The sequence below is a fragment of the Maniola hyperantus genome, chromosome 4 (genome assembly GCF_902806685.2).
Source record: "Maniola hyperantus chromosome 4, iAphHyp1.2, whole genome shotgun sequence".
Taxonomy (NCBI): domain Eukaryota; kingdom Metazoa; phylum Arthropoda; class Insecta; order Lepidoptera; family Nymphalidae; genus Maniola; species Maniola hyperantus.
In genome coordinates, this window is record NC_048539.1 from 7,898,631 (window position 1) to 7,923,844 (window position 25,214).

Genomic DNA, 25,214 nt, shown 5'->3' on the forward strand with positions numbered 1-25,214 from the left:
ATCTGCATGCCAAATTTCAGCCCGATCCGTCCAGTAATTTGAGCTGTGCGTTGATAGGTCAGTCAGTCAGTCAGTCACCCTTTCCTTTTATATATTTAGATAAGGGGAATCATTCAAGCTTCTGTCAACTATTGCACATTCGTAAGTCATCTTCTGCATCAATATCTAACAGAAGCTATATCCGTTTGGCAGTCTTTACTAAATTGTTTTCTTTAGTAAATTGTTTTGTATTCCTTTTAACAAATATGGGGGATTAAATTGTTAATTGTAGATTGATCACAGACTCTTGCCAATCCTGTGTGATTAATTTGTGTAATTATGTTTTTAATATTACTGCCTTTGTGGCACTAGTCAAATATAATATAATCTATATATAAAAGGAAAAGGTGACTGACTGACTGACTGACTGACTGACTGATCTATCAACGCACAGCTCAAACTACTGGACGGATCACGCTGAAATTCGGCATGCAGATAGCTATTATAACGTAGGCGTCCGCTAAGAAAGGATTTTTCAAAATTCAACCCCTGAAGGGATAAAATAGGGGTTTGAAGTTTGTATGAAACTCTGTCAGTTTTGAAGTGTCTATAAAGTTTTGTAGTTAATATTTTTGCAATTTGCAGTATGACATATTTTATTAAGCTCATATGTTAAAATCTCATTGTTAAAGATCAACTCTAAGTGTGTGAAACAGGGGTTCAAAATTTGTGTAGTCCACGCGAACGAAATCGTGGGCATAAGCTAGTAAACATAAATTCCCATCAATAAAATCAATCTAGTAGATTGGTTTTATTGATTACTTGATTTAGTATAATTTATGTTTATTATTTTACAGTTTATTTACAGGGAATTTTATTTAATATAATTTATGTTAATTTTTTTTATTTTGAATATTACAATAAAACTTAAAGCTAGCTTTATGTTAATTATCTTTGGCTCATATAACAATTATTTTATTGTTTTCTGACTACACAAATACACCAATTGTGGTAATAATTTGAAAATTATTAAAAGTAAATAACCGAAAATGTTAAATTTGAATAGTAATTATTTCACAATCTTGCGGGTCTTGAATTTGGGTATGTATTTTATAGTGTTTACATACACTTCGTATTGTTTTCTATTCTATTGTATTTTATGTATCTACCTAGTTACGAATTTATGATAATAAATATTTACAAAACCTTAAAACCTTTTTCTTTCTATAATATAGTTATAATTAAGTAGCTCAAAGAGTCATAGTCTTGTAATATATATTTTTAAACATGTTTTAAACAAACGTTAATGGAATTATTAATGTTTATTTAAAACGTGTTCCAAAAATATAAAATATTCTAGTAAAGTACATTTAAATAGCATTTAAATTTTCGCGCTCTCGCACGCCTAGCGCGCTTTTAGTGCCCTCTAGATGTGAGTACACGCGTAACTTTGAAAAAGAAATCTAGAGTCGCACATCTATTTCTAGTATATAGTAGATAATCTATGGTTAGAATCATCAGACATAATCTAGAACCCGGAGCCGTAAAGCCAATTGAAAAAAATAACTAAATGAAAACACAGAGTAAATACCAAAAAAACAAAAGTCCAATTTCAATTTTCAAAACAAATTAAAAAATTGTAAATTACTTATATGCTGTGCAGTCAGTTTACTTATTATTATAATAAATGTGCTGTAATCAGTAGCAATGCCTGCAGTGATTTTATTGGACGTTTCACTGTCGATGTCTCGACCTGTTCCTACGACTGATACAACAGAGAGCCACACTCGATTTACAATAGCTTCAGCGGCTATTAACACATTTCTAGATTACCTGTGTATCCATGCTAAGCTGGAGTATGTTGCGTTAGTTACTTTCTCTTCTGTATACGAAGGTAAACAGCTCGCACATGGTGACAGAAAAATCTTGGGTTTTGTATTACAAAAGTATCTTTATGAACATAACTCACTGTTCTTATTCTATTTTTAGTTGCTGTACCTTTCACCCGCGAATATGACAATATAAAAGTAAAATTGCCACAGTTAGAGGAGGGTGATAAAACATGTATAGAGACTGCTCTGCATGGATTGAATCAACTGATCCTGAATGAATGGGGATACCAAACTCCAGTTCAAATTATCCTGGTAAGATCTTATTGATGTTACTTAGAATTAAAGCTCCTTTCTCTATTAAATAGAATGTCAAAGCCTCTTTGTGATACTCACTGGTAACATATCAATATACGAACTGAAATGCTGCAGCATTTTTTACTACATCACCCTTACATGGGGTATTTAAAAAAACAAAACATTTCCCATAATGTTCTCGAAGGTGTGTGAAGTGTGCGGTTTCTTGGCATGCTAAAAATTGTGTTTCATAGAAATGCTATTCAAAAACCATAAAGGGTGATAATATTGTAATTGTGTAACAGATTACTGATGGCAGTTGTGGAGTAGGTGCCATTGGAAGGAATCGTATCATTCAGGCTCTACCGCTGCCACCCACTTATCCAGCGAAGATACATGTCCTGCCAGTAGTGGCACCACATGACACTTGCCTGCAACATGGTAATTCTAACACACCTATTTAGAGTAGCAACAAAGATTTTTGATTCCAATAAATTTTTACAAGTGCTTTCAAATCATCAAATATGTCTACTCTAGTTCAGAATGAATTTTCTACTTAGAAGAACCAGCTCATTTCACTATAATATTATAGTGAATGAGTTATAAAATAGAGTAATCTTTTTTGCTGGGTCTTCTTGGTAGGAAGTTCCTATGTAGAAGAAAGAACCAGCAAAAAAGGCTAGAAACGTCAGTTTGAACCAGTGTGTGGTAGATTTGAATTGAAAAATTCAATAACATTCTATTTATAAGCATTTTTTATTTTTATTTTATTTATTTATAAATAATAAAGCACCTTACCATTTTTGGTCCAAATTTTAGCTTATTGAAAAACAATTAAACTGTACTTAATTACGTACTAGTCTTGTAAGTTTAATTTGTAAAACTTTTTAGCTATGCCACTGTATCAGAAGATTGTGGACCTTGGTAGCAATACAACAAGCAATTCTAACGCCAATCTAAGCAGAGGCGCTATCTATTGTCCTGACCAACTTACTGTATCTGGTGTAAGTTTTTTTTACTATCTTGCTAGTTGATGCCACAGCTTTGTTTATGTGGATTTAAGTTTTTAAAATTCCTTTAGAAACTCGATATCTGGATAAAAAGTATATTGTTTCCGTCTCCAAGATGCAAGCTATCTTTTTTCCAAATAGATGATACCCGCTACTTCAACATGTGGATTTAGGTTTTTAAAATTCTCTTAGGAACTCTTTGATTTTCCTGGACAAAAAAAAGCCCATGTCCCTGGGATGCAAGCTCTCTGTACCAAACTTCAAAATCAAATAAATAGATAGGCTGTGAAAAGCTATCAGACAGACAGACATACTTTTACATTAATTATAATATTAAGTATGGATTATCTTTCGATTGCATGCCAGAGAGTTCTCCATAATGTTCTCAAAGTGTGTGAAGTCTGCCAATCCGCACTTGGCCAGCCTGGTAGACTATGGCCAAAACCCTTCTCACACTGAGAGGAGATCCGTGCTCTGTAGTGAGCCGGCGATGGGTTGATCATGATGATGATCTTTCGATTTCTGCAATTTCTTCAATAAGTAAGATACAGTGCGACAAGGCTCTCTTGGCACTTCAATGACATTGGCAGGGGGGCACTGTTGGAGAACAAAGGCTTAGAATATTCAAACAAGAACAAAGGGGACACTTGACGGCAACGTTCGTTCCGATTTTCGCCACGCGCCAAGATAGCCTTGTCGCACTGTATACAATTATGTTTGTAACAACTGTACTTCGTAAATCATTCTATTGATGTAAACCAGTTTAAGAAGTGGCTGCAATGAGGACCATTTTGCCCACTGTTCTTTGTGTCAGGTAGTAGCAGCAATGACACGTCTCTGCGAGCAGCATTACCAGGAGTTCTGGTGCTCGCTCAAGTGTGGGCAGCTGGAGACGAAGGTGCAGCTGTTCCCGGCGCCGCAGCCTGTCTCGCATGAAGGCCTGGTAGCGAGCCATACTCTGTCCAACCAGCTACATGTTGTTGGATTTCTACAGCAGCAAGATCTAGGTACAAATATACAGAGTTGTATTTTTTTTTTCCTTGTCATTCATGTCATGTCCATCTGCAATCAGTCGGGGGACTATAAGCAGATTTTTTGTGCTGAATTTGGTATTGAGAAACGAGGGAGCCATTGGCCATTGCTGCCACGTCCATCAGATATCGAGCACATCAGCTCGTTTTATTCTTTTTACTCTAGGGGCAGCTAGAAGTGAGTTGGCAAGTGGGTTTGGATGCTTGGCAAGGCAAACTTTATGTTTTTTGGAGTACTTGTTTATTTCCTCATAGTTATATATACATAGTTGTATGACAATAAAAATGCTCAGCTTACCCTGGCTTTTGTCACAGTAATCTCACTATAAAGGCGAAAGTTTGTCTATACGTGTGCGTGTGTGTTTGTTACTCTTTCACGCAATGTATTTACGCACGTGTATGTTTGTTAGTTTTTACGCGGCATAGTTACCAATGTATCGCGTTAACGTTAAAAAGTAACGAATTACCAGTTTTTTGCAGAGTTACTAAAATCTACTAATAAAATACCGGTAATTAGGTCCCTTATCTATTATCATGGCTAAGTATGGCAGTGGAGAAAACTCGGTATTTACGAAAACACACGTGACTTTTGTTTTTCCAGGTACACCAATAGCAATAAGCAAACATTTAGTAATACCGCAAGCGCAAAGCGGCAGCAATTCTTCGTCGCGCGAAAATTACGGCTCCAAAACTCCGACAAAGGTAAAATAGGTACAATCATTGATAAGCTTTACTTAAGTTATCATAACTCATCACTACCCATATTATAAATGCGAAAGTGTGTTTGTTTGTCGGTTTATTGGTTTGTTTAGCTAGTTCAATAATAAATTACTTTCCAGCTTCTCCCGACTATGCACGGGTGGATTTACTTATTCTATTGAATAAAACACGAAGGAGACGATATAGGTGATCCTGTGGTGTTGGAAAATAGGGCCTCCTTTTTTGAAATTGGTTAAATGAATGTTCGTGATTGATTGGTAACTCAAAATGGTTAACGCCCAATGAGATTTTTGTCTCAATCATTCGTATGGAATTACATAGAGCGCTATACTACTTTCCGCGGATAGAGTATTAAAGTGTAAAATATACATATTATAAATCTTGTGTGAATAATTAATTAATGCCTTAAATGATTATTGAAATCCGTCAAGCAGTTTAAAAGGTAAACAGACAAACGCTGATTGCTTATTTGTATATTTTTTAGGAAGGAAGTACTAGTACGGAAGGAACTTTAACAGATGAAGATAATAATATGTCGGATCCAAGCAAAGTACCCAACTTCTGTGTACTACTTCATGGAGCACTTAAGGTATTGTCAACCGTTCCTATTGATTTACTCATCTCTTACATATTATGATACACAGCAGTTCTACATTGCTACTACATCAAAAATAAATTAATCATATTTGAATTCATATTTTAAATCTTATGATTATTAACGAAATTATTTTGCAGGTATTTATTTTGTTAACTTTAAATTGTACTGTTATTGGTATTAACCTACCAGAGTATGTATAGTACGTGACTAACTCTGTGCGGGCGAGCGCGGGTGACGGGCGGGTATGCGGGGCGTCCCCCACCTCATCTCAACCTGTCGCGAACTAAAGAACCTTCGAATAGTTAATTTTAAAACCACATTTTATTCACAACCACCGCTATTCGATCTGGAGTTTGCCAGATTCTAGAGTATGGGACTCTAGAATCTGGCAAACTCATCAGTATCTTCCATTTACACATAGGTAATAATATGCAGATGACTTTAGTACACATATTCCTATAATTTACAGCAACCTTATTTAAAGTCATAGTGAAATGGTGAATACAAGACAAATAGTTACCTGGTTGAGTTTGCTACAACGACCTCAACCAGGTATTCGTTTTGTATGCTTCTTCTCTGAAAGATACTAATGTTTTTTACTACGCGATTAAAAAGAACTTGACTGTAACTATTCAAATATAGATTTGTAAGTTTGAGTGGCAACTTGTACAGGTGGAGGGAATGGCCGCGATAGTCCAGCTAAGCTCCGATTGGTGGGGCACCATATCCGCCTGGTGCGAGGCGTCGCGCGCTCGCCGGTCTTGCTTGTTGCTAAGCATCCTGAGACCCGGAGCCTCGGCCGCGCCTTGGCTCGGACCGCTGGACCAACTCGGACCGGCTGACGAGAGTGGAACATCTAGTTAGTATTGTATCATCATGATTAACCCATCGCTGGTTTACTACAGAGCACGGGTCTCCTCTCAGAGTGAGAAAGGTTTTGGGCATAGTCTACCACGCAGGCCATGTGCGGATTGGTAGACTTCATACACCTTTGAGAACATTATGGAGAACTCTCAGGCATGCAGGTTTCCTCACGATGTTTTTCTTCACCAGTAAAGCAAGTGATATTTAATTGATTAAAATGCACATAACTCCGGAAGTTAGAGACGCGTGCCCGGGATCGAACCCCCGAACTCCGATTAGAAGGCGGACGTCCACGCCACTAGGCTATCACAGCTAGTATTGTATACCCCTCGGCAACCTGGGCGGTCTACTAGGCTTCTGGAGCGAGCTTAGATGGCTGGAGTGAAGACTTGGCGGGGAGGGGCAATGCACGCACAACAGACGGAAACGTTTAAGTGCGGAAACCAGCCCAGAGTGTGAAGATGTTACCGACAGTGTGTGTAATTCAGCCACTCTATATGAAACCTAGCCATTCCATGAAATACTGGGTTTGTTTTGGCATAGTGTAAACTGTGTAATCTATCGTTTACCATTCTTCTTCTTTCTTCTTTCTCATGAGATTAGTAATTTTCCTGCTGCAAAAGTCCTCATTTACTTACTCACTCAATCTCAGCTTGCCGGTAACATGTACATGTATTGGATACTGTTATATTTGATGGCGTATTAAACTCATGATAACCGCCAGTGTATGAGTTTGTACATTTGTACACAAGTAGTGTGGCTGCATTTTCGGGCCCATGCGCAAGTCATCGCCGTGTCGTGTATAAGGTTACACTGTACATGGTTATATCCGCGCGAATGCCTCAACTTGTGCTGGTTATGTACCGTGTACACTGCACGCTATATCGGTCTACAGCGTTGTTTATTTTCTGCAACTAACTTGTTTTTTTGTAGCGGAGTCGTTCCCGGTGCGCTCGTGGCGGTCATACAGCGGCGGCGGGTCGGGCTGCGCGTGGGCGCGGCCGCATGCCCTACTCGCTGACGTGCAGAAAGTGCTGCGCCATGCGCGGAAGCTGCCTGACAAGACACAACATCTGTACAAGGTGTGTCTATCATTCGTTCGATCAGTCAGATCAGTCGTTCGGGTATGATATAAGTCCCACAACCGTAATTATCTGCTCCTCTGTATTCTGTTCGTGACAGTTATTTCACATAACATTTTGTGACAAAAATAACGATACCGGTAATAGTAACGATACTTATACCGGTAATTATACACCTCTCTCAATCTAGCGATGCTGTGTACAAAGTAGCATCTTCGCTCTTCGCGCATTTACCGTTAAAAATATAAAGCTATCATATTGGTATAACGCTCTATTAACGACTAACGTTACCTATATAACGTAAAATAACGGAATGTTTTGATAGTTTTAACGCTAAAAATTTAAGTAACGGTAACCGTCCCTGATGACTTATTTTTTCAACTAGGAGCTGAATCGTCTACGGCGAGCAGCCATCTCCCTCGGCTTCTCCGAGCTGCTCACATGCGTGGGCAGCGCGTTGGAGCGGGAGTGCAGCGTGCTGCCGTCGTCCGCGCCGCCCGAGTGCGCGCTGCAGCTCGCGCACGCCGCCGCCGCGCTCAGGGACCCGAGAACAGCCCTCGATATCAAGCACACCTTACAGCCTCTTGCTACTAGTTTTACTGTTACTTCTATGTCTCATTAATTAAAAATATAATTTTAAAGTGTTTATCACTAGTTATTTTAAAACAGACTCCCTCCGCCGAGTTTGTCTATCTGTTCATGCTAATCCCAGAAACTTCTGTATATTTTTTCATGCATTCTTCAAGAAGCTTTACTTATGCAATACCTATAAAACGAGTTACCTAAACACCGTTACTAGTTACTGCCATAATGAGGAAATTTCCAGCTTTGCTTATGCAACACCTATAATACGAGTCTACATAAACACCTTTACTAGTTACTGCCATAATGAGGAAATTTCCAGGGTGTATTTCCAAAAGCCCTTCTAAGAAAATGGGAAAAGGAGGATGCTACTTTAATCCCCAAAAATAAGTTCCCACGGGATTTTTAAAAACCTAAATGCAAGCTGCATCATAGTATGTATGGTGAATTTGTAAAACAACAGGTGACACGTTTCCCGTAGAGTTTCAGGTTTCTAAAAACCTAAAGCTAAAAACGCTAAATATCTCACTCGGCTTTCTAACAAAAAATCTAATATGTTTCTTTGAAGGCATGAAGAAAGTTCCTCTTGTGCAGGTAAAGCTGGGATAGGCACACCAAATCTTTAACTCTATGGTTTGGTATCTAACTTGACCCATTACATCGTAGACTAATAAAGGTAGATGCAGGAACGTTTGCTTTTTCATTCGCACTAAAAAGAGACCACAGATAAAGTTATTAATGTGATAAACAGAGACGCAGCTAACCAATTTTTTTATCCCTTATCGTGTAACTGGTTTTTTTTAAATACATACAAGAAGTTGCAAAACAAACTTTGAGAATTCGTGGCGTAATTGTATTTCTCATGAGTTATTTACTTGTTTTCACATTAAAAACGTTTAATACAAATATTGTTGATCGGTTAGGCTAGTTGACACTTTTTTTAAGTTGGTCTTAAATGGTTAATATTTGTCCTGTTAGATCAAAAAAATTAACACTATATTTTTTGCGCCCTAAAAACCGTAAAACTTTAATTTAAAAATATATTTTTCTTAGACAGCTGAAAACACTGTCGGCCATGTTTGACCGATAGATTATCTGTGCTCTGACGTCATGCATTTGTAAACAACAGCATAACCTCCCAAAGTTTAATAAACATGACTTCTATACTAGTTTACATGAAAAATATAGTAAATATCGTTATTGTATCATCCGAGAATGTAAAAACGCATCGATAAAGACCACAGGAAAGTTGTGGATTAGAGTGCCCAGTGAAATAAATATACGTAACACGCGAAGACTTGCTTAAAGGGATCCTATATGACTAACGACTTCAACCCAAATTTATTTTTGCAAAGATCACTTTGTTGTAAGTCTTACTTAATAACTTATTCAATTTATAAAGAGAAAACGATATTTTTTTACGTTTACTATGAGTTTTTAGAAATATATAAAAACTAGCTTATGCTCGTGACTTCACCCGCGTGGACTTCATAAATTTCAAACCTCCATTAAACCACTCAGGGGTGGAATTTCAAAAAATCTTTTCCTAGTGGATACCTTCTCTTTACCAACAAAGAACACACGCACAAAATTTCATGTATCTAGGACCAGCTGTTTAGATGTTTAGGCTGTGCGTTGATATATAAGTTAGTCAGGACTTTAAATTTTATATATATGGATACTACGTTAGTCCCCGCGTGACATAGGGATGACATTTCTTTGTTTACATATTTAATGACGTCACATCATGGCTGACAGCGTTTTCTGCGTTTCAAATAAAAATAAAAACTGTATTTTTTTAAATTGGATTTATATATCCATCCTGCGTTTTTAATAATTGTTATTGATATATTTCGTTTTCTTAAGCAAAATACTATAATAAATAATCATTTATTGGACGAAATTAGATATGAGTCAAGTAGCCTAATTACGCGGTTACACAGTACTTAAATCTACCTATTATTCTATCTACGGCTCTACGCATTACATTGACCGGAAATAATGCCAACATACAAATGGTGAAAGTTGAAACCAAAGAGTATGTAACCACCACACTACGTCTGTTGAAACCACAGACCAATAACATATAGGATAGTTGAAACTGTCAGAGTAAATCATATCCATAGATTATCTATATCTGTGGAGTAAATAGTATAGTAAATAATAGAGATATTAACGAAAGTGATTATATTTTATAAAATAAGTTTGTAATGAATTAAACATATTGAAAGTGATCATGTGCAAACTAAAACACGACTTAGACTTTACTGTGCCGTAACATCTATCCAGACAAAGTTACACGATGTATTTTAAACCGCTTTTTATCGTGATAGTATCGCTTGCACCTTTCTTATTTACTTTACAGGGATATTTTGTTTTTGACGATTCAGAAGCTATTCTGAAGAACAAGGATGTTACCTCCGGGTCTTGGTTGGATAGTTTTAGAGACGACTTTTGGGGTACAAGCATTACGAGCAACCACAGTCACAAGTCTTACCGGCCTTTGACAATACTTACTTTTAGGTATACTTATTTGTAGTTTTTTTCTGTACAAAGCAGTGCAGACCTCAGTCTGAAACACATAATATAAAGCAGCAACTTGGAGGAGTATTTACATTATTGTACTAGCGTAAAAAAGTTATTTAAGTAAGCGTAAAAGGAAAAACTGACTCACTAACTGATCTATCAACGCACAGCTCAAACTACTGAACGGATCGGGCTGAAATTCGGCATGCAGATAGCTATTATGATGTAGATGTCCGCTAAGAAAGGATTTTTTAAAATTCAGCCCCTAATGGGTTAAAATAGGGGTTTAAAATTTGTATAGTCCACACAACAGAAGATAAGCTAGTTTTTAATATAAAGAACTGTTTGAAGATGTGATTCCTACCTAACTAACTAGTAGTGTTGTGTAAGACATGAAAGATTGAAAACCATTCCTCTATCAAATCTAATGACAAAAAACAATACAATATCTGTAAAACCAGTACAATATCTGAAAACATACCTACCTATACTGATAATAAGTAATTTTAGTTTCAATTTTCAGACTAAACTATGTTTTAAATAACCAAGAACTATCAGCAACTCAATTTAAAGTTACAAACTTAATTTGTCATGCAGTATGCTGTATATTACTATGGAAATCTTATAATTGCATATGGGCAAAAGTAAAAAGGAAGAATGAAGAGAACAATGCAGTAGATGTGCCTTTTTTAGCATCTCTGCTGTTCTCAGTACATCCTGTGCATGTTGAGGCTGCATCTGGTATTGTCGGAAGAGCAGACCTTCTAGCAGCTATGACGTTCCTTTTATCATTCCTAATTTATGATATATCAATGAAAAATAAGAATGTATTTAATATTTATTTATTTATGGCTGTAATATTAGCGGGATTATCTATGCTGTTCAAAGAAAATGGTGTGACCATTATGGTAAGTGTTATCTTTACTTGCACAAATGTATGTATATTTTATACTCAACCGCTGGAAGAACTCGCCAGGATTAAACCACCGGAAAGCGCTGGTCTAATCCTTCAATAAGAAGGGTAGCCTCTGAGGTGCTAGGTGTGACCATTATGGTAAGTGTTATCTTTACTTGCACAAATGTATGTATATTTTATACTCAACCGCTGGAAGAACTCGCCAGGATTAAACCACCGGAAAGCGCTGGTCTAATCCTTCAATAAGAAGGGTAGCCTCTGAGGTGCTAGGTGTGACCATTATGGTAAGTGTTATCTTTACTTGCACAAATGTATGTATATTTTATACTCAACCGCTGGAAGAACTCGCCAGGATTAAACCACCGGAAAGTGCTGGTCTAATCCTTCAATAAGAAGGGTAGCCTCTGAGGTGCTAGTGCTAAGCCTACAGTGCCCTGATAAAGCTCTCACTAGAATGCATAGATTCTCCTAAGAAACCTATGGCTTCTACTGTGAGCTCTATCAGGTCACTGTGGACTAAACACAATACAACCTTAAGCCTGTGTCCTGTGCTAAGTGTCCTGGAGACACAGATGTCTGCAGACTGCCAGGAGTCTGTAGAAAAAGTAGACTGTGTCTCAGAGTTTTTAACTACATCCTTGTTTTTTATTTATTTATTGACTAGTGCGAGGCTACAATCAGACCTGATGGCAAGCTCTGTTGCTCTGTTGCTGATTGAAGGACAAATTCACAAGAAAACAATAGTATGTCAATTATAAATTGACGAATTAAAACAAAATAAATAGGTATCAATTTTCAGGGAGTATGTTGCATATATGATGCAATCCTCCATTTTAGAATGAGAAAACTTAAAAGACTGAAGAACAAAACAGATATACTAAAAAGTATACATGTGGATGTAAAATGCATTTATAGAGTAACCATAATGACTTTATTTGCAATATTTTTTCTCTATGCAAGATGGGCAGTTATGGCAGGGACTACACCAGAGTTTAAACCTTCTGATAACCCTGCAGCATTTAGTGATAATCTCTTTACTAAGGTATGGAAAACTGCATTGTATTAATTACTAGATGATGCCCGCGACTTCGTCCGCGTGGATTTAATTTTAAAAATCCCATGGGAACTCTTTGATTTTCCAGGCTAAAAACTAATTTATATCATTCTCCAGGCTCAACCCATCATCAGCTCACTACTTGAGCATGGGTCTCCTCTCAGAATGAGAAGTGTTTGACCATAGTCCACCACACTGGCCAAGTGAGGATTGGCAGACTTCGCACACCATTAAGAATATTATGGAGAACTCTAAGGCATGCAGGTTTCCTCACGATGTTTTCCTTCACAATCACAGGAAGTGATAATTTAATTGCTCAAAATGCATATCACTCTGAAAAGTTAGAGGTGCATAACCAAGATCGAACTCCCGACCTCCCGAATAAAAGGCCGACATCTTAACCATTTTTAGGGCTATCACTTTTCATCGTCATCATCATTTTTAGGTCTTACGCAACATCAATTACAAAGTTTCAACTAAATCCTGAACGAACAAATATGTTTATGTTTTGTCTTCTGAATGCGGTCTTCCAAAGCTAGGTCGCCATTCCAGCACCTTGAGACCCCAACCTCTATCGGTATGTGCCCTGCCCATTGCCACTTCAGCTTAGCAACCTGTTGAGCTCTAGTTCTCCTATGGATCTCCTCATTTCTGATTTGATCACTGATGCTTTTGTGACGATTGTTTCAGATTGCAACCTACAATTATATTTATTTTTTAAATATTGTGCTGCTTATATGGCCACAGTGGCTGTGTTACGATTGGTCAATGGGATCTATACCTCTCATCAACAATGCGCTTGACTTTAGGATATTGTTTATATTTGTCATGTACCTGTACATATTCTTGTTTGTAAAAGCAGTGAGTAGTCGAAAATATGAACGATCAAGGAAAGGGTAAGTAAGGGTAAGGGTGTCAATATGCCTGCTGAGGCTCTGCTGCCCGACGTATACTGGGTTAGGTGGCGTAGGAATAATAAATGATTACTGAACTTTTTATTCACTGACTTATATGAACACGGCGTGTACCCTGTGGGTCGGCGCATCAGACTGCCAGACTGAACCCTGGCTCTCTCGTCTGTTTATTAATACCAAAGTATTCTGTTTACAATACAACATAGTGTTTCCATATTCAGCCTTTTTGACCCAGGCTTTTCATTTCAGAATATTACTGGCTGCATCACTCATGATAATACCTTTTCTACCAGCAACAAATATTATCTATCCAGTGGGATTTGTGATTGCTGAAAGAATTTTATACATTCCATCTATAGGATATTGTTTACTTATTGCTATTGGATTTGAAAAAATATTACAACGTAAAAGACAATTCCAAAAGGTAATTATCACTTTTCTGACTAAATGGCTTAGGGTGAGATCTATAGAGCGCACTCTGCGTTAGTTTAGACTTAAGACAGAGTTAAAACGAGACAGAGCTATATCTCTCACATTAACTCAATCTTAAGTCTAAGCAAAGTCAAAGTGCGCTCTATACATCCCACGCGCCCTACTAGTTTATAATATGGGTAGTGATACAATAGTGTGGTAGGTATAATAATATATATATTGGAGGGTCGATATTGAAAGAGTTCTTACTGTCTATAGACTCCGTGAAAAGAAACGTATGAGTTTTAGTCTACGGAAGGTAGCCATCTTTATTTTAGTTGTCAGAGTTGGACTTTGACACGCACGAATTTTGTTGTCGTTCACAATTTTCTCTCGCGTTAAATTAATTAAGTATCAGATTATAGCTTAGCTAATTATTATTCTTTGAGATAGGTAGGTAGTTTCTTAATCGTGATATTTAATTCGGTGATTGTGATATAGTTAGAACAGTAATTGTTCGATGCTAATGTACATTGTGTTAAATCGTAACATCTAGTGCCATCCGGTGACTTTGTCTGCAAAGCACTATTAATAATGTTCGTGTAGTTGTTTGACGAATATGGAATACTAATTATTGGTGAATATTAGAGTAATTCGTGAGTTAACGTTTGGCTCATCAGTGGATAGATTATTATAAGGACATCCGTTAAGGTTATTTCTGCAGACGCTAGTGATTTAGAGTGTAATTGGAGATATACCGGCAGTTGAGATAATGATTAGTTTGAAGTGATAGCTTAGTGTGATAGTAACTTGAAGTTAACTTTGATAGTAGGTACCCGCTTTAGAATCGTATAACCCGGTTGGTAAAGAATCATTGATGACTCTCGTGTAATGTTGAAATGGATTAGACAATGAGTTGCCCATGAGATCGAATAGCTTACATTCTACCTGGTTTCTGTTGTGATCGCTTATTTGGGTGGATAGTAGTCGTGGCGCGTGTGGCGCACGATGCTATGGTGTTCTGTATGCAGATGTGCACAGAGTGGAGAAGGTAGAGCTATTGCGATATTCTGAATTAGTAATGAGAAGTCAATTATAAGATCTGGTTTAGATCGTAAGAGAGTCGATGCAATGATCCTTTTAAGAGCGTTCATGAAGTTGTGATTGATTACCTTGAGATGATTAGATAACGGAGTAGGTCGTGACTTGATTGAGAGGTTGCAATAGCAATTGCGCCCTAATCACACGATGTGGTGTTTAGCTTAGGTTAGCTAGTTTAGAGTGAGGTGAGGGGTCGCTGTGAGGGGTGGTTGGAGGCGACCATAGGTAGGGTTAGGTTAGGGTGATCTGGTTGTGTTACGTTGATGGTTTCCATGTGCGATACGTTACTGAGAACTTTTTGTAAAGAACATGGATTAAAGTACCTACCTATTAATTACTACCTTCTGATGTCGGCTAAAGATGAATAATAATTATCAGCCATCCTCCTGTTCTCCGACATCAGAAGTGGGATACACGATTTATGCCCACATTTTCGAAAATCATTGCAACACTAGCTTTGTTTAAAAAAAAAAAAAAAAAAAAAAGTTACAAGATTTTTTTTTTTTTTTTTTTTATTTATTTGTGCAAGACATGTTTTCAATTTTAATACCCACACGTGGTCTTTCTTGAAAAGCTTGATTTACTTTTGTGTGTTTTGAATAAAAAGAGAAAGAAAGAAGGATTATTTTGTGTAGAGATGCGCTAAGGAGTGGTGAAAGTGGCCGTGATTTAATGGAGTTAAACTCAAAACTCGAATCATTTATTCAAAATAGTTAAGTTTAGTTAATTTACAATTTTGACTGTCAGTTGTTGGAGTTATGTGGTATGGTGGTGATGGTGAATTGTGTAAGCTTGGAGCTAAGGCTACGAGGGTTCCAAACTACTTGGTTTCCTTACTAAATGGTTATAGCATTGGGAGTGTGATGTCCCAGCACGGTTGTCATCTAATTTAATAGCTAGTGGTCTGATGTTTTCAGCTGCTGAGATTGACTATCTAGCACTCTCAGATCATGATGCTACTTGGGCATTGGCAGTAAGGGTTGAAAAAAAAGTGCGATATAGGTCTGCATGGTCTTAATATGGGAGGGACTACAACGGGGATAATACGAAATAATTTTATTCATGAAATTTATCTAGTCCCTTACATTTTCGAATATTCGGAAAGCGTCGGCGAGGCATTTGATTCCTTTCATGATGTTGTATAACTTTTCTATGTGCTGTGTTTACCCTTTAAGAAGGTGAAAATGGATAATTGTAATAATAAAACGGTATGGTTGACTGAAGGGATTTTTGGTATAATAGAGTCACCGAGTGACACTGAAGCTGGGCTAAGATGAGATGAGGACTGGCTCTGTAGAGGAGTGCGCTATTCGCCTATGCAGTGTATTTGCAGACATAGTGAATCAGTCGTTTGAATAAGGGGTTTTAGGGGTTGCTAGGCAACTTAAAAATTTCTATAGTTACCATTCCTGTAGCCCGTGTTAAAAAAAAAGGCGATTGATGTGGCACCGTACTATAACATTGGTGCCAATATTAGCGGGAATGATTGGAAAGGTAATGGTGAAACGTCTCAAAAAAAAATTCGATGCCAATGGTGTGCTCGTGGATGAACGATTTGGTTTTTGCAATGACAGCTCCACTGTTGAGGATTGTTTCTGTTTAAGTGGAATAGATAATGATAGCCTGAATAACAGGGTACCTATTGCTATTATTTTTCAGGATGTGACTAAGGCTTTTGACTTTGTGAATGATAAAATATTATTGGATAAATTAGATGGATATTGTGTTGAAAGAAGAGCTTATGAATGGATAGAGTCGTATTTGAATGGACCGAAAATGTGCGCTGGGATTGCTAGAATGAAAAATAATACCAAAGGGTGTACGGATCTCCACTGGAATGTGATAAGCGAGGGGTACCTCAGACTGTATGGTATGTGTGGTGTATTAGAATCCTTCCGTTTGAACTGACTTCAAAAACGGAGGAGGTTTTTAAATTCGCCGGAATATTTGTTTTTTTTTTGTAACTTGTATTGGTGACATTACGATAGCGACCACTGTTCGTTGTGTATTGTTTGCAGATGATAGAATAATGTTGAAGGAATGTAGGAATGGGAATTGAACGGCGCTTTGGAGGATAATTAATTGAATTAGTAATAATGACTTGGAAGTGCGCTTAAATAAAACTAAAATGATGCAGTTCATGATCATGCGACGATGGAGAGGGTTGATGAGTTAAAGTTTTTGGGAATAATTTGCGACAGGAACTCTAATTTGAGGGTGCACATTAGGTGTGTGTGCTGAATTGGACGAATTTGTGTATGCGTGGGGACGTCTGGTGCAGATGATATAATTGAATGCGGCTTTGGGTGCATCCCACGGATGTGTATCATCCGTGTTGTCGTATGGATTGACATTGTAGGGTAATTACGTTGATGCTAAAAGGGCATTTCGACTTCAAAGGAAGTGCATAAAGACTGTCTGTGTTATGGGTCTGTTCGATTGCTGTATGCCGTTATAAAAAAAATGGGGGTCCTTCCACTGTGATGCATAGAGGATATGGGCGTATTTATTAGGAGATGTCAAAAATATTTCCAACGAGATTATGAGGTAAGGATGAGTGGGTCGGTTGGATGCACGAACGAGCTATGCATTTCAGAATGTCACAGTGGTACATGCATGAAAAGCGTTTGCGCTATGGCTGTAAAAAAAAAATGAACAATAAGCTGCCGATTGACCTCAAAAGGATGAGTTTGGATGTGTATAAGGAAGAGCTTAGTGAATTGCTTTTGGAAAAGTGCTATTGCGACGTTAAAGAATATTTGATTTATAAAAATGGGTTGTCTAAACGGCGAGGTGGCCATTTAGATGATAAACGGCGAGGTGGCTGTTTTGAAAAAAAGGGGGTTATCTAAAAGGCGAGGTGGCCATTTAGATAATAAACGGCGAGGTGGCTGTTTTGAAAAAAAGGGAGTTGTCTAAAAGGCGAGGTGGCCATTTAGATGATAAACGGCGAGGTGGCTGTTCCGATGATGGATGGACGGCGGCGTGGCCGTTTCAGCTGAGGGGAGTTAGCTTGGTGTATAGTGTGGTGGGTGTTTGGAACAGGTGATAGGATCAGTAGCGGGGTACTGCTGGAGTTCGGGTTTTATGAGACATAATTATGAGCGGTGAGTCTATTATGGCAAATGGTGCAGTGTGTTTTAGAAGTTGCTACTATGGATAAAGTTGGGCTATGCTTTGGTTGTGTCATGCTTGTTTTATTTGTAATGGTTGTGATATGCATGCTTTAGAATATGTGGTTTGTGTGCTTGTGCTGATTGTCAGGATGAACGAGCGGATGTTCTGACGTTTATAAAATGTTTGTGCTTGATACATACTAGCGCCCGAGGACGGTCGCATGTCAGAATGGCCGTATTGGAGGGTCGATATTGAAAGAGTTCTTACTGTCTATAGACTCCGTGAAAAGAAACGTATGAGTTTTAGTCTACGGAAGGTAGCCATCTTTATTTTAGTTGTCAGAGTTGGACTTTGACACGCACGAATTTTGTTGTCGTTCACAATTTTCTCTCGCGTTAAATTAATTAAGTATCAGATTATAGCTTAGCTAATTATTATTCTTTGAGATAGGTAGGTAGTTTCTTAATCGTGATATTTAATTCGGTGATTGTGATATAGTTAGAACAGTAATTGTTCGATGCTAATGTACATTGTGTTAAATCGTAACATCTAGTGCCATCCGGTGACTTTGTCTGCAAAGCACTATTAATAATGTTCGTGTAGTTGTTTGACGAATATGGAATACTAATTATTGGTGAATATTAGAGTAATTCGTGAGTTAACGTTTGGCTCATCAGTGGATAGATTATTATAAGGACATCCGTTAAGGTTATTTCTGCAGACGCTAGTGATTTAGAGTGTAATTGGAGATATACCGGCAGTTGAGATAATGATTAGTTTGAAGTGATAGCTTAGTGTGATAGTAACTTGAAGTTAACTTTGATAGTAGGTACCCGCTTTAGAATCGTATAACCCGGTTGGTAAAGAATCATTGATGACTCTCGTGTAATGTTGAAATGGATTAGACAATGAGTTGCCCATGAGATCGAATAGCTTACATTCTACCTGGTTTCTGTTGTGATCGCTTATTTGGGTGGATAGTAGTCGTGGCGCGTGTGGCGCACGATGCTATGGTGTTCTGTATGCAGATGTGCACAGAGTGGAGAAGGTAGAGCTATTGCGATATTCTGAATTAGTAATGAGAAGTCAATTATAAGATCTGGTTTAGATCGTAAGAGAGTCGATGCAATGATCCTTTTAAGAGCGTTCATGAAGTTGTGATTGATTACCTTGAGATGATTAGATAACGGAGTAGGTCGTGACTTGATTGAGAGGTTGCAATAGCAATTGCGCCCTAATCACACGATGTGGTGTTTAGCTTAGGTTAGCTAGTTTAGAGTGAGGTGAGGGGTCGCTGTGAGGGGTGGTTGGAGGCGACCATAGGTAGGGTTAGGTTAGGGTGATCTGGTTGTGTTACGTTGATGGTTTCCATGTGCGATACGTTACTGAGAACTTTTTGTAAAGAACATGGATTAAAGTACCTACCTATTAATTACTACCTTCTGATGTCGGCTAAAGATGAATAATAATTATCAGCCATCCTCCTGTTCTCCGACATATATTAGGGATACTACAACACTAAATTCTCTAAATATTGTTTTTTAGATAGCTATTGGTATTTTCTTCTGCATAGTATTAATCTACGCAATTAAAAGCTGGCGAAGAGCATACGACTGGCAGAGCGAATACAACCTCTTTACAAGTGCTCTTTCTGTTTGTCCGCTAAATGCTAAAGTACACTACAACGTGGCAAAAGTCGCAGATGCTAAACAAAATTCGAGTTGGGCTATGGATGAATATAAAGAAGCTCTTAGGTGAATATTGCTATATACATAAATACACACACATACACAGGTACGCACTGCGCACTCCGATCCGACCCACGCACGACCTCTGAGGGCCTCTGATTTACATTCAAACGCTCATATAATAGGCTACTTGACTCATATCTAATTTCGTCCAATAAATGATTATTTATTATAGTATTTTGCTTAAGACAACGAAATATATCAATAACAATTATTAAAAGCGCAGGATGGATATATAAATCCAATTTTAAAAAATACAGTTTTTATTTTTATTTGAAACTCAGAAAACGCTGTCAGCCATGATGTGACGTCATTAAATATATAAACAAACAAATGTCATCCCTATTGACTAACGTAGTATCCATATATATAAAATTTCAAGTCCTCCTGACTAACTTATATATCAACGCACAGCCTAAACATCTAAACAGCTGGTTCTAGATACATGAAATTTGGTGGGTGTGTTCTTTGTAGGTAAAGAGAAGGTATCCACTAGGAAAGGATTTTTTGAAATTCCACCCCTGAGTGGGTTAAATGGGGGTTTGAAATTTATGAAGTCCACGCGGGCGAAGTCACGAGCATAAGCTAGTTTTTATATATTTCTAAAAACTCATAGTAAACGTAAAAAATTATCGTTTTCTCTTTATAAATTGAATAAGTTATTAAGTAAGACTTACAACAAAGTGATCTTTGCAAAAATAAATTTGGGTTGCAGTCGTTAGTAATATAGGATCCCTTTAAGCAAGTCTTCGCGTGTTACGTATATTTATTTCACTGGGCACTCTAATCCACAACTTTCCTGTGGTCTTTATCGATGCGTTTTTACATTCTCGGATGATACAATAACGATAATTACTATATTTTTCATGTAAACTAGTATAGAAGTCATGTTTATTAAACGTTGGTAGGTTATGCTGTTGTTTACAAATGCATGACGTCAGAGCACAGATAATCTATCGGCCAAACATGGCCGACAGTGTTTTCACCGGTCTAAGAAAAATATATTTTTAAATTAAAGTTTTACGGTTTTTAGGGCGCAAAAAAATATAGTGTTAATTTTTTTGATCTAATAGGACAAATATTTACCATTTAAGACCTACTTAAAAAAAGTGTCAACTAGCCTATTGTACATCCATATAATCACAGTCAACGTACATACCTACACTCGATTATATACTCACACATATCAGTTTACAATTCCATCCATTTCAACCCATCCCGTCCCACTACTGAGTAGGTTACCACCCTTCTCAGAATGAGAAGGGTTTGTACACGCCACCAAAAAAACGCTTTCATCCATCAAAAAACTATCCATTTATTTTTCAGACTGTATCCAGAATACTACCAAGCAATGAATAATTTAGCGAATTTATTAAAAAATAAAAAGTATTACTCTGAAGCGGAATCATATTTAAGAAAGGCGATTTATTACAAGTAAGTCAATAATTGATTTTCTCGAAATATAATTATCCTAGTGGGAAAATAAAACAGTATTCTTAGAATGTTGAATTGTCACCTTTAAACTTTAGCATACATGATGCATTCGCCCGCGATAGCGAAGTAACTAAATTAGATTATTGGTTCAACGATTGAATTGTACAGAATTTACCTAAGAACAAACACCCTCTAAAATATTATAGTACCAGCCGCGACTTCATCTGCATGGATTTAGGCTCTTTAATAAATCCCGTGAGAACTCTTTGATTTTCCGAGATAAAAAGTATCCCATATCCAACTTCAGAATGCAAGCATCGTCAAAATCGATTCAGCGGTCGAATCGTAAAAAGGCAGCGCACAGACAGACCATTTCATGTGATTCTTTCAGAAAAGACTTCCCCGCGGCGTGGATGAATCTTGGAATAGTTTTAGCAAACACTGGACGTTACCACGAATCGCAGAGCGCTTACAAAACAGCACTACGCTATAGAAAAAACTATCCAGATTGTTTCTACAATTTGGGCAATTTGGTAATTATGTGTTTATTCACGACTAGCTGCAGCACGCGATTTCGTCCGTTCAAAAATAATTATTGAGATAAAAAGTAGTCTAATGTGCATCTATTTCTGTACTAAATTTCGTGCAGTGTACTAAACGTAACTAATGAGAACTCATTTTTATTAAACAACTTAAAAATTGTGCTATACCTACGCAGTATTGTTATATTTTTAAACATTTGATAAGAGGTTTCATTCTCATTCAGAATTTAAAATAATAAAATCTAAAAATACCCCTATGTTAGGGTGCATTTAAAGAACCTTGTTAGCAGTATGAAACAGTCCAAGCAAGTGGGAGAAAAATAATAAAATAAATATTTTTTGGTTGGTTTATGTTTTAGTATTTGGAAATGAACAGGACTGATAAGGCAGTGGAGAACTGGTACCAAGCAATAAATTCAAATCCAAAACATGTTTCGGCCTGGACCAACTTACTAGCATTGTTGGATAACACAGGTAGGTATATGCGATATCAGACCTTCTCCAAGCAGTCTTGTCTGACTTACCCTAGAGTGTTTTAGTAAAACGCGAAGCCTTAAGGTCGTATACCACGTTAGTTTTAGTTAACGCAAAAACCAAAACATTTGTCGAATATTTTTACAAATGTACATACAAAATTTCAAAAAAGATCTTTATAATATGAAGATGTAAACCAAATAATGGGAAAAAAATTGCATATTGAGGCCTAGAGATCAGATAAATGGAACTACCACACTAAAAGCAAAACTGACCCGGACTAGCTCTGTACTTCATTGATTGTTTCAATAGAGAATTTAATGAATTTACCATGAGCCTCACTAAATGAAACATAAAAATTGTATAGCGTTTTTGTTGACAACAACTAACTTTCGCACCCTGGCGTCGAATATATTAAGGCGGCCCTGGGTTTATTATTGTGTAATTACTAATTAGCAATGGTACGAACATAACTCCCGCGTCAAGTTACTATTAACGGACAATACATTCAAGTATTCTGAACTTCAAATGAATTTATATATTGTAAACTATTGGGTGTCTTTAATACTAATTCATTTAACATTTGGTTTGTAATTTTTCAGGTCAAATTGAGAAAGCTCTTCAAATAATACCGAAAGCTCTCGCAGAACTGCCAGACAGTGCATCCATCTATTTCGCGATTGCTAATATTTATGGCAAACACGAGCAATACACAACAGCGGAGAAGTATTTCCTTCAGGCGATCAGTTTATTCAAAGAACGTGTACAAGCTATCCATTATGCAAATCTTGGTATGGCATAGTTAAAACATTGAGGAACTTTTCCTGAGAGTCAGTTCGTTATAGCCTCTTAGATGCGATGGCGCTGTTCATGCCCGTCTAAGGAACTAGGAACAAATCAGGGTAAATACGTATGAAATAAAGCCGTCTAAGCATCAGATTATGGAGTGTAGAGGTAAAGAGCACAATCTCTTCAGGGGAATACGACTATGACAAGGCAACGATACGGCAACGACAAGACAACGACACGACAACTTTTGAAACCGTGAATTTGTGGTTAAATCACAAAAAAATGCGGTCATGAAGAAATAATTAGTATTTTCAACTTTCAAAGTAAGATAACTATACCAAGTGGGGTATCATATTATAAAAGAGCTTTACCTGTACATTCTAAAACTGATTTTTATTTATTTTTATGCATAATAGTTATTGATTTATCATGCAAAATGTCAAAAAACTACTGTAGTACGGAACCCTTGGTGCGCGAGTTGGACTTGCACTAAAACACCTTGAAAATTGACACTCTTGGTGGTTTGGATGGATTGGGGGTTTATTACTAGCTGATTATAATGTATCTCCATTCCAAATTTCAACCAAATCCATTCAGCCGTTTTTGCGTGATTGAGTAACAAACATCCACACTTTCACATTTATAATATTATTAGGATTAGGATTATTAGGACTAATCCTACTTCCTTGAAAAGGCATACACAGTGCCATTTATAAGGCTTTTAAAGAACTGATCCAGGAAATTTCCTCGTTGGATTTTTTTTCCTCGAATTTTTTCGCCTTGAGCACACCTATTTAGGCTTACCGAGAGCCGCCGCTGTTAAGTCAAAGCGCACACCAAATAACTCTTAGTTTTATTGTTAGAATATATAAAGAAACGTCGCGCCTAGGCTTTACGGGTGTGCGTTGCACTTATAGGTGTAGGTCAAAAGACCTCAAGTAGGTAGGTCTTTTGACTTTACTACTCACGTATTAGAGGCGCCGGGATAACCTAACTAGGTCTAACTGGTAATGTGTGGTACAGCTTTAAAATTTACAGCTTTAAAACAATTGGGTATTTGACTCCAATTTTTTTATTACTTTACTAGATGATGCCCGCGACTTCGTCCGCGTGGATTTACGTTTTTTAAAATCCCGCGGGAACTCTTTAATTTTCCAGGATAAAAAGTAGCCTATGTCCTTCCCCGGGATATAAGCTAACTCTGTACCAAATTTCATCAAAATCGGTTAAACGGTTGGGCTGTGAAAAGCTAGAGCAGACAGACAGACAGACACACTTTCGCATTTATAATATTAGTATGGATTATAAACTAGGATAAAAATAATGACGTAAACTGAGAAAACTAATTGAATCGATCAAATAATAAAAAAGTTATAAGCATTTAAATATTTCTGATTAGACAGAGATAGCAATATAGAATTATGACGTCATTTTGACAAATGCCATAGTAGCTTCGTGCGGTTTCATACAAATTTTCGTTTTGCGAGAAAGGCACCTCCTACTCCAAAATTAAAATGAATGTAACTTTGTAAATCTTTGTTGGATTTTAATATTTTTTTCAGCGTACGTCATTATTTTCCTATATCCTAGTTTATAATAAAGTAATTATATTTATCAATTTCAAAAGTAGTAAAATACCCAATTACGATCGTAATCATGATTGATGAAGTTTTCCCGCATTCGAGCAGCTGTATTTTCTTTCTGTTGACAGGAGTATTATACCACCGCTGGAAAAAAATTGATTTAGCAAACCAAATGTATAAAATGGCTCTTGAAATAGACCCAAAATTTCCTAGTGCAATTAAAAATCTTCAAAACTTGAAAAAACTGAAAATAAAAATATAAAACTTTCTGCAGATTATTTTATTTTCCTACAAAAATAACTTCATTACAATGTATAGATATATAGACAGACAACTGTCTATAACATGGCATGGCATGGCTTATTTCGTTTATCCACCCGAAAACAGCCGCACTGTAACTCTATCCGCAGAATGATGTTAGTATAGCGCTCTCTCTGTTACGTAATCCCATACAAATGAAAGAGGTAAACATCTCAGGGTTTGGTGTATCAAAATGGTTAACGCGCACTAAGATTTTAAGTGTATACTTAGAAAAGTTTACCCACCCTGCACTAAAAAATAATAATTAGGTACCTATATGCCGATAGACAGAAACGTTTCTGAATATACACCC

General features: G+C 37.1%; 2 protein-coding genes across 2 annotated transcripts; both read left to right on the forward strand.

Moving 5' to 3' along the window:
* The first annotated feature begins 1,568 nt into the window (after nt 1–1,568).
* IntS14 (integrator complex subunit 14) lies at nt 1,569–8,056 on the forward strand. Its single transcript, XM_034985135.2, has 10 exons — nt 1,569–1,873; nt 1,969–2,123; nt 2,411–2,546; nt 2,997–3,109; nt 3,930–4,122; nt 4,748–4,848; nt 5,351–5,455; nt 6,137–6,323; nt 7,262–7,410; nt 7,796–8,056. Exons 1-10 carry the CDS (start codon nt 1,687–1,689, stop codon nt 8,030–8,032), a joined length of 1,563 nt encoding a protein of 520 aa, XP_034841026.1. The 5' UTR covers nt 1,569–1,686; the 3' UTR covers nt 8,033–8,056.
* Nucleotides 8,057–10,139: 2,083 nt separating this feature from the next.
* LOC117996980 (protein O-mannosyl-transferase TMTC4-like) lies at nt 10,140–24,869 on the forward strand. Its single transcript, XM_034985134.2, has 11 exons — nt 10,140–10,515; nt 11,042–11,426; nt 12,234–12,476; nt 13,179–13,384; nt 13,652–13,826; nt 19,577–19,785; nt 21,106–21,213; nt 21,605–21,746; nt 22,115–22,229; nt 22,832–23,020; nt 24,730–24,869. Exons 1-11 carry the CDS (start codon nt 10,295–10,297, stop codon nt 24,861–24,863), a joined length of 2,127 nt encoding a protein of 708 aa, XP_034841025.1. The 5' UTR covers nt 10,140–10,294; the 3' UTR covers nt 24,864–24,869.
* Nucleotides 24,870–25,214: the final 345 nt, after the last annotated feature.